A 10,006-nucleotide genomic window follows, 5' to 3' on the forward strand; every position below is an offset into this window, starting at 1 on the left:
TCACCGGAGCAGTCGCTCTACCAACTGAGCACTGTTCCCACTTCGAGTTATTGATCAATTCGCTCTCGCCCTACCATAAGCTAGCCGTCCCGGTTAGCTCAGTTGGTAGAGCGACTGCTCCGGTGAAGCGGTGGTCCCGGGTTCGAACCCCGGACCAGGACGAATTTTTCCTTAACTGCGAAGTTTCTGAGAAAACTGTGTAGCTTTCCTTTGTAGCCGTATGGCTGCGCTTGGGTGGATGACAATGAGTAATTACTCCCTTATTACAAATATACTCCACCTTGGGGGATTCTCCTAAAACATTTGACCTTTACATAATTTTTCCATATGGTCATATCAAGAACAGACTGCATGAAATTACCCACGCACTGCAATGGCAACTGAGGTGTTTGGATGCATTGAACAAAATGAAAAATGTTGCCTGCGGTAACAGACGAGGACAAATACGAGGCCTAAATCTCACGAACCAGACACCAGCAATGTCTGCGATGTTCAGCTCGTTTTCTGCCCTTGTCTGTAAACGTTGCCGCCATGTCTCACTTCAACGGGACCAGAAGAGGCCACGTACATCGAGGCCAGAGGCACGACAGCAGGTGTTAGTGTTCAGAGTATGTCGGCAATAGAGTGGCGCAGTCGAGAAAATAATAATTGAAGGAATATGTTGCTCTATACAACGAGAGCTTTGAGGACTAGTTATAACAGGCACAGCAGGGGCGAGGAGCCAATGGCGCAGCGAACCTTCCGACACTCTCGTTTTGTAGGATGCCTGAAGGCCTGACGTCATCGTGGCTTCTGCTGAACACGCGCACCGTCTCCTACTTCCGCGTCCAGTACGACACGGAGAACATTGCGCTGCTCACGAGGCAGCTGCTGCGCAATAACTCCGTCCTGCCGGAGACCGTCAGGGCGCTCTTCCTGGACGACATGGTGGCGCTGGCAGTCCGCAGGATGGTGTCCATCGACGCCCTGGTCGGATTCCTCACCTACCTTCCAGTAGGCCGCTTCATATGCATGCACTTCCTGTCTTTACAGGGGCCAAGAAATTATAATTACGAAGGTTAGGAAAAGTGCAAGAGTGATCGGTATTCCATCGGTCCTCACCGCTCCGCAAATTTGTTTAAACAAGCTTCATCAACACCGAAGATGAAAGCGTATAAAGATTATGCTCCCCCTATCTACCCCTAACTGATACGCGCTGACGCAGCGCAAAAAAAAAATGAACAAAACAGGACGAGACTGCAACACGCCGCGGTCCATCTCGTCGCCAAGTCTCTTGGACACACCCAATGACGAGTTTCGCCCAGATTTCCCATCTTACGTCATCGAGGTAAGGGTGGCTAAGAGCGCCAGATGAGGTGTCACCCTCATGAGTTGCGAGCAGAATATTTTAGAGCCTCCCTTGAACCAATAAGACGGTACGTAATAACAGCGTAATCGATGAAAGCTGGAAACAAGACAGTTGAAAGGGCAGGAGCCGAACAAAGATTCCTCTAAAGGAAGACTAATTAAGTTAAAACTCGATTTAACGAATAATTTGCCAATACCGGGAAAGTACCCACAGGGTTGAATGTTCTGATGAAGACGAAATAAGGAAACAAACGACTACTAAAAACCCGATTTAACGTAGTTTTTAAGGGAAGAAATTAGGAAATAAAGAGGTGGTTTCTTGCTTATTTCACCGACGATGTCTCGCAGTTTGTTGGTAGTGTGGCAGCAGTAACGTCCTAAAGCCCAAGTCGCGATCCTGGTTTTGTTTTGACGGGGCTGTTAGCTGCGCCGTTGCGTAGAACAACGGACTCAGCAGTCAGCGGCGCTTCTCACCTTTGGCATCGAATACGTTTGCCAGATGTCGCTTTCACTCGTCAGCAATTCGGGCCGCATTCGCGGACTTTTCAAACACGCAGGCGCGGGTTATCCGCAAGCAGGATGTCGCAGTAGCTTTAATTTAGATTCCGAACGGGGAAAAATGCCTTCCTCGGTTTTACGTATTTCTTGATGCAAAGAACTGTATCTTGGCTGCCTTTCAAACCCAAGTTCAACCTTAGTGCATTAAATTTTAATTTTTATTGCAAGAAGAGCTTTGTGGTTGAATTAATATTCAGGGGGGCACTTTGTTGATCTCAAGTGCGGTGAGGCGAAAGCCTTCGAATCCCATCGTGCACAAATATATTTTTTTTTCGGTTTGACTAGAAAGGCGTGACACTTCTGCTGACAACCTTATGTCGACAACTATGAGGCATTAAAGGCTTTCGCCTTAATAGGTCCTACATGTACTGCGCCTCCAGCGGCTAACATTTTCTCGCTATTGTTTTGACAGCAACGGTTTTTTGTTAGTGTTTTTAGCTCAGGCTCATGGTACACACGATCGCGTTCTAGGCGAAAAGTCAGCTTTTTCTGAAAATGTGGTGTAGCTGTGAGTGGTGTCTTACTTTTAGAGGAAATTCGCACTTCCATATCGCAACTGAGCTCCTCTTCTTTCGGTAGTTTGAGAAGTAAATAATTCTCAAAACAGTGAGATTGCGAGCTCATTCTTCGACTTTCTTGCGCTGCATTATCTCACTAGATGTCAGCACCAAGCCTCTAGGAGGCAGCTGCTTCGAAGTGGACCGGAGGATTTGCACACGAAACGATTAGGTGACCGCATACCACTTGATTTTCGCAGATCTAGTGGAAAATAAATTCTGTGATCGTCAGACTTTCTCCAGCAGCGGTGTGGCATTCATGCTCAGTGAGAGAAAGAAAGAGAGAGAGAGAGAGATAGTGTAAAGGAAAGGCAGCGAAGTTAACCCGGCAGTGCGCGGTTGGCTACCCGTGGTAAGAGGAGTAAAAATCATTTATTCTATAAAGCATATACAGAGAGGTGTTCGGTGGCTTCCCCTAGTGGAAGCCTCCTTGCGCACTACGCGGAATCCCTAGTCCGGGACTCCATTGGTAGGAGCCGCCGTCCGGGCCCTTTGGACCAAGTCCCGCTGGGCCTGGAGGCCCGAGCAGCTGAGCAGGGACGCCTCCCAGTCCTCTCAGGTGGGGTGGGGGTTCGGGAAAAGGAATGTGTTGGGATAAAGCAGCGAAAGAGAAACAGAAAAGGATAGTCCTGGTAGTTCTCTTGTGGTTCTCTGTTCTATAAATACGGTTGGCTGACCACACTCAGACGCTCAGAATATTTGAGGAGCGCCTTGACGGCTTTCCTAGCACGCGTAAGTTAAGTTCAAGGTTCCAGAATCTTGAGTCTATGCCCGAGGACAAGCAAGGGACACACGCATTGTTCCAACTCGGATTCCTGTGTGCTTCGCTTCGGTGCAGAATGAGGAGAGCTGCGCGGTGTGGCACCTGTACTCGCTGGTGTCCCGCAAGGCCCTGGAGCAGTTCTCGGGGCGCACGGAGTACAGGACCTTCTACCAGCGCAACCAGGAAGTGTGCATGCTGCTCCAGTTGTCGACGACAGGCGACGCCTGCGTGCGGGCCATGCGCCGGAGGACCTGCTGCACATTCAGGATGTTCTGCGCGCCCCTTTCGACTACGGTGCCAACGCTGCACTCGAACGACACTGTCACGCCGTCGGAGCCGTTTATCCGCCGGATTTATTTTCCACATTGATCGCAAATCCCCGACTAAGCGCAGAACACAGAGCGCCCGATAAAGATGTTTTACTCTTGCAGTTGTACAAGTGTCTGGTTTTGTTTAGTTTACGGGAGTTTAACGTCCCAAAGCGACTCAGGCGATACGGAACGCCGTAGTGAAGGGCTCCGAAAATTTCGGCCACCTGGGGTTCTTTGACGTCTACTGACATAACACAGTACACGGGCCTCTAGAATTTCCAAGCAGATCGACACAACGAATACCTTCAGCAAAGTTTCGTACTTAGAGCACAGTGAAAAAATAGCACTGAAAGGAATTGTTTGTGATAGCACCCCCCCCAAAAAAACTGAGAAATCCTACTGACACTTGACATAATAAAATAAGGAATTATCAAACTGCACACCAGTGATCACCATCTGTCCTTTATCAGAACAGCAACAGGAACGTCTATGATAGCGACAACCAGACTGCGACTAATGACCGTAAAGACAACGTAGAATTATTTCTCGTCCTTTTAGTCGAATGTCTCCTCTTTTTGCTGGTCAAGAAGCGAAAATGTTCGGGTTCTTGATATGTTGTTTGTTTTTTAACACTTTACATATATATATATATATATATATATATATATATATATATATATATATATATATATAAATACCTGCCATTTCTTCAAACTTTTTTTTTGTAACACACTGTGCAACCTGTCAGCTCTGCATCGCTCTTTCAACTGCACGGACATGCAGGCCTTGTGAAGCCCTTGCTAGTCTTTTTGTCTGCCCCCTTAAACATGAAACCTGTCAATGGACGCGAAATGCTGATAATAAAATTTTGACTTCGACTTTCTCGTCTGGAGAACTGCTCCTTTAGGCACGAAAGCAACGACAAACATGTTTCCGAACAAGACAGGAGGACAACATCTAATGTCAGAGTGTGTCTACGAGCTACAGCAGTTTAAAGCACCTTTTGGCAAACAGAGGAACACCATTACCAAACCGAACGTGGGCAAGTCAAGTTAAGAAACACGAAAAAACTGTCCAGCATTAATTTCAGAACTTAACAAGATGAAGAAACGAGCGATCTTAACCGCTTGAATTTACCAGCAACGGGAACCGCATACACCCTTATAAAGATGCTCTATAGATAGTCAGTAGACTTCTTATAGACTCTATTGCCTTCCTATAGATATTTCTTTTTGTCTTGTTCATAGTCTACAGACTCTTGATAGACAACTTCAGTAAAACGGCGAGTTGAGCGAGTTGGTACATCTTGAGAAAAAAACAGCGCAGGAACAGGGACACAAGAAAAGAAGACGACGGAACAGGCGCCTGTCCCGTCGTCTTCTTTTCTTGTGTCCCTGTTCCTGCGCTGTTTTTTTTCTCTTGATAGACAAGTCTGCTAAAAAGTGTATGGCATTAAATCTACAGATTGTCTATAGACAGTCTATAACATTTGAATTGCCTATAGGCTGCTCTCTAGGATTTGTCTATAGAAAGTCTTTAGACTTCATAGAAAGAAGTCGCAGGCCACCGCTCTTACACTGAAATAGCAAAATACTGCTATTTCAGTAAAATAACTTCATGACACCGCAATTCTATGCTGTTTTTTTTTGTAAATGATTTTTTTCCGAAGTTGCACCCGACCATAATTTCCTTCCAGCCTGCATTTTTGCAGGCTGTTTAGTTTTTGCGCCAATTCAGCCTTGCCACGAGCTGCGTTTCACGTGCGGTTTCCATCAGCGTGCAACGTGCCAGCTCGAGAAGTAAAGAAGAAGAAGAAGAAGAGCAAAGAGACGGATGCCTAAAGCCGGCCCTACGAAGGAAGCCTTCCAGCGGGGACAACTCCAGTCTCCTGCTCAGCGCCATGCTCAACATGCTCAACTTCCTCCGGTTCCGCTTCGGCGCCATCGGATTGCAGCCGAGCGAGGCCTTCGACTGCGCCGATGCCTTCGGCTACGGCAACTTCCAGAGGGGTACGCTGTTCTTCGCCATACTCTCCGTGTGGGTCATGCACTCGAACACGCTCGCCTTCCCGCTCATCGCCAGCGAGATAGACCACTGGTGTGCGAAGCCGGCGGACGTCAATCTCTCGATGGCGGCCTGGAAGGAGACTGCCATCCCCGTCGAAGGGAACGGGCGCCGAAGCCACTGCACCGTCTACGCGAATCCGAGCGACCCCAACAACACCGAGGTCATCTGGTGCGACCATTGGGACTACGACGAAGAGGTTTCCCACACCACTATCGTGAGCCTCTGGAACCTGGTGTGCCACCGACGTTGGCTCATTGCCATGGCCAACGCCGTCTACATGGCCGGTGCCTTGGGGTTCCTGGTCGCGTGCGGGTTTGCCACGGACGTCGTCGGCCGCAGACCAATCATCCTGAGCGCGACGTGCGTGCTGATGGTGGCGGCGCTCGGAGGCTGCTTCGCCAACACGTACCTCGTATATCTGTGCAGCCGGTTCGTCATCTCTGGCACCTCGAGTGCGCTCGGCATGGTGGCCTGCGTCCTGGTGACCGAGGTGTCGACGAACCAGCACCGGGCCGTGCACGTGAGCCTCTCTGGAATGGCGGGCCTTTTGCTCGGCGAGGCCTGCTTCGCAGCTCTTCACCAGGTGCGCCTCAACTGGATCCTGCTGCAGCTCCTGATGGTGGCGCCCACGCTGTTCATCCCCTTCGGCTGCACCCTTATCACAGAGTCACCGCGCTGGCTGATAGCGCGCCGGGATCTTAAGGGTGCTGAAGCGGTGATCAAGGAGGCTGCCAAGATGAACTCTTTCTCAGCCGAAGAGGCCTCGGCGTTCGTCCAACGCCTGAGGGTCCTGGACCTTGAACACGCCAAACTGATGCAGGCCTCCACAACGAACATCGAGATGCCCATTCACAGCAACGTCCTACGTCGTGCAGCGGTCATTCTCTCGGTGTCCTTCACCGTCATGGGCGCCTACTACGCGGTGCTCCTGGCGTTCGCGGCCCGCAAGAAGCCCTGGATGAGCTGGACGTCCGTGGCCACCGACGCTGCGTCCTTCGCTCTGTACGTCCGCGTGGTGGACCGAGTCGACAGGGTGACCATCGCCACCACGGTCTACCTCCTGGCTGGCACCAACTGCTGCTTCCTGGCCGCCACGATGGTCAGCAGCGTCCCGGAGGTGTTCTCCACGGTGCTGCTGATACTGGCCAAGGCCGTCAGTACCATGGCGTTGGTAATAACCTCGCTGTGCGCCGTCGAGGCGTGTCCATCATTCGGGCGCGGCCTGTGCGTTTGTCTGTACCTAGCCAGTGGTCGCCTGGGCGGCGTGTTCGCGGCAGCTGCTTCTAATCTCCGCCCGTCGGGACGGGAGGACGTGATGGCGGTGATGGCGGGAGCAGTGCTCTACCTGTCATCCCGCATCATTCAGAAGCTGCCGCGCGAGGGAGGCCCGTTCGACCCGGAGGTATCGCGTATAACCGCAGCCAGCGCAGTCGATATCATGGAAACGATGAGGGTATCTCTAGAGCCGCGACCCAAAGCCAAGGTTCGCAAGAAGCGACGTTCAACCCCATCCGCCGCCTCCGCCAGTCAGCGCAGTATTTCTAGCCAGCGATCAATGAGCCAGCACCATCAGCCTAGCGGAGTGAACATTAACTAAGCCTCATTTCTTAACGCATCCCCTACCTTTTCTTCTCGGCGCCCATCCGAACTTTCTATCTTATATTGATCTGGTCTTCTTTATTAACTGAACAGGCTTGTATACCCTACAAAAAAAATTCTGGTTCGACAATTTGTAAGCATCCCCCAAAGTTGTTTCGCTTAATCTTTCGTCAGTTTTTTTTTTTTTTTTTGAAGCGGAAAGCTTCACTAGGCTCGTCAACATCGGGTCTGGCGTGCGCCGTGATCAGTTTTAGCCACAGCTGCGCATGCGCGAAACCGAGCGACGTCACGCGGAGCGCAGGTGTCCGCTGCTGCCGCAGCCGTCGTCACCGCTGTCCCAAGAGGAGAAGCTTCTTTCGTAAGGCGTTGCGAGAACGTGTGAGCGGCGCCGGCGGCGGCCATAAACACTTCTTATGGTGCAGAAACACTGATCCCGAAGGGATTGCTTGGGAGTTGGCTGAAAAACAGCGAGAGCGTTTCGCTAATCCCGGCCTAACCTTAGCTAAGCCACAGCCAATTTTTATCTGGTCCGTTCTTTTCTGTCTTTTTTATACTTTTTCACTCTGCGCGTCATCCTCCTATTTAATATGGTGTTCCAGCGTACTTCTCCTGATATAACAGTTTCTAAGTTAACTAACAGTGGACTTAATACATTTCTCTATTAATTTAGAGCAGACAAGGTCCTTATTTAATAAGGACCTCATGTGCGTTACAAATTTTTATCCGGGTGCAAGCTGTTTTTCTCAAATTGACTCGGAAAATGATCTATGATTCTATAATTTTGTGTCGATCAAGGACCTTTCGTTTATTTTGTGTCAACTTTCATCGAGCATTGTGTGAGTGCTGTGTTGTTTTTCGCAACCATCCGACTTTGCAAGCAAACTTTCTGCATCAGGAAGCCCTATACCGATCGAGATCGCAGAATCGTTGCTTGGACATTTGGGCTCGTTACTAATTCAGCACCAGTTTTGATTCTTAGCCAATGTGAAATCAAAGCGTTTGCTTACTTTGCCTATGTTTGCTTACACAATGTTTGCTTATGTTAATGTTTGCTTATGTTTGCTTACACAAAGTGTTTGCTTACACAATGCGCCCTAAAAAACAACACGTGTTCTCGCTTGAGCGCAGGCCTGGTTGCTCTTACTACATTTGACGCGCTCACCGTAGGTCGCTCAAGTGTCTGACACTATGGGAACTGCCAATAACAATTAAGCATTTTCAGGTGTTAAAACAATGCTTTTCTGCACCCACCCGCTTTACACGTTGTCTGGCACATGCGTGTGACTCTCTTCTTTGGTTCGTGCCGGAAGGAGTTGCCTGAGCTTGCGGTCTATTGAGCGTTTTCCTCGCTGTGTTCAGTATTGTGCGGAAACATGGAATTTCCGGGCTTGGACCGATCCTTCACGCATCACGTGCTCCAGAGGCCATCCTACAACCTCCATGAGCAGCAGTGCGTGCTTGCAAAAGTTCCAAGTGACGATGTGGAACAGTTGAAGAATGCGCTGGACGTAACGGCAAACCGCAACTGAACAATGCATTGTGAAACTCTGTGGTGTCACTATGATGAATCTATGGTGCTAGACTGTGCTGTTGAAACGGTTCTTCGGCGCATTAGTTGCATACATTTTACAGCATGCATGCTTTACGTCTTGAATCCCTGCAAGAAATGCTTGGAGGTTCGTGTTTCAAACGCTTTCCGAGACGAAAGCGTGCCATCAATGTGACATCCTTCCCCGTCAATGTTCTCTCGATGTATATATATGAAACCACAAACCTCATTTGACTCAACAGTGACCGTTTATAGTGCATCACTTGGGGCGCGTACCCCAAAGGTTCGCGTCATACACCTGCGAATAGAGTGAAATTCTGTATGCATAAGTCGCCTGCTAATGTCACTAACCCCCCCCGCTGGAACGTTGGTTCCATGTCCGACGCATTCCATTACCTGATGCAGTCTCGACATTAAAGAACTTTCAAACGGCATGTCGCATGTGTAGCCCTACCATTCTAGAAGTTTAGCCGTGAATCTTGCATTCCAGGTAAAATACACAAGTGCGAATTTATCAGCAGCCCTAGAAGAGGACGTAAAGGGGGTGCAGGAAGGTGGGAGTGTTTTCGCCACCCGCCCCGCGGAACCGATTCGCGCACGTTCTGGCACGAATGTATATTTGTGTTTGTTTTATTTTATTTTGTGGCGGAGAGAATGTTCCGACTCCGCACGTGCTGGCACGACCTTGCGTTTTTGTTTGTGGAAAGGGCGTTTTGCCCTACGGAAGCCAGGTTATTTGAGGACCCGGAAATGAGTGGCCACTTGCCGCAAGGGGTTTTAAAGCCCTAAAGGCCCGGCCCACATTCGGTGGCTTCCAATCATGTTGCGGTCTTAACATCATTGGTTCATCCAGGGCATGGCCAGCCCTCGAGCGTCCGTAAGGTAGAGCACTCTCTCCACCACAAAATAAAAACAAACACAAATAGACATTCGTGCCAGAACGTGCGCGAATTGGTTCCGCGGGGCGGGTGGACACCCGTACTTCCCGGCGCGTTCGCGAGCGGCCGCGTTCCAAGAAAGGAGACGCTCCGCTTTGAGTGCCCCCAGCCGCGTTCCAATGACCCCCGCGAACGCTATCGATCCCTTACAGGCATATCGCATGTGTAGCCCTACCATTCTAGAAGTTTAGCCGTGAATCTTGCATTCCAGGTAAAATACACAAGTGCGAATTTATCAGCAGCTCTAGAAGAGGACGTAAAGGGGGTGCAGGAAGGTGGGAGTGTTTTCGTAGCGCATATCGTTTTTTTTAAGGCGA

General features: G+C 49.8%; 2 protein-coding genes across 2 annotated transcripts; both read left to right on the forward strand.

Annotated features, from left to right (window-relative positions):
• The first annotated feature begins 762 nt into the window (after positions 1–762).
• Positions 763–3,594, forward strand: LOC149330705 (aminopeptidase N-like). The gene is made up of 2 exons (XM_089561378.1): positions 763–993; positions 3,301–3,594. The coding sequence occupies exons 1-2, from the start codon at positions 763–765 to the stop codon at positions 3,592–3,594; spliced, it is 525 nt and encodes a 174-aa protein (XP_089417504.1).
• A 1,851-nt stretch (positions 3,595–5,445) lies between these two features.
• Positions 5,446–8,731, forward strand: LOC149330706 (solute carrier family 22 member 6-like). The gene is made up of 2 exons (XM_089559478.1): positions 5,446–7,129; positions 8,562–8,731. The coding sequence occupies exons 1-2, from the start codon at positions 5,446–5,448 to the stop codon at positions 8,729–8,731; spliced, it is 1,854 nt and encodes a 617-aa protein (XP_089415604.1).
• Positions 8,732–10,006: the final 1,275 nt, after the last annotated feature.

The sequence above is a fragment of the Amblyomma mixtum genome, chromosome 9 (assembly GCF_055824585.1).
Source record: "Amblyomma mixtum isolate Tamu chromosome 9, ASM5582458v1, whole genome shotgun sequence".
Classification (NCBI taxonomy): domain Eukaryota; kingdom Metazoa; phylum Arthropoda; class Arachnida; order Ixodida; family Ixodidae; genus Amblyomma; species Amblyomma mixtum.

Excerpts from the sequence above, each read along its gene's own strand:
- LOC149330706 (XM_089559478.1), top strand. The coding sequence starts at position 5,446 with ATGCTCAACTTCCTCCGGTTCCGCTTCGGCGCCATCGGATTGCAGCCG. Across the intron at positions 7,130-8,561 it reads CCCATCCGCCGCCTCCGCCA|TATTGTGCGGAAACATGGAA; the intron begins GTCAGCGCAGTA and ends CGCTGTGTTCAG.
- LOC149330705 (XM_089561378.1), top strand. The coding sequence starts at position 763 with ATGCCTGAAGGCCTGACGTCATCGTGGCTTCTGCTGAACACGCGCACC. Across the intron at positions 994-3,300 it reads GATTCCTCACCTACCTTCCA|AATGAGGAGAGCTGCGCGGT; the intron begins GTAGGCCGCTTC and ends GCTTCGGTGCAG.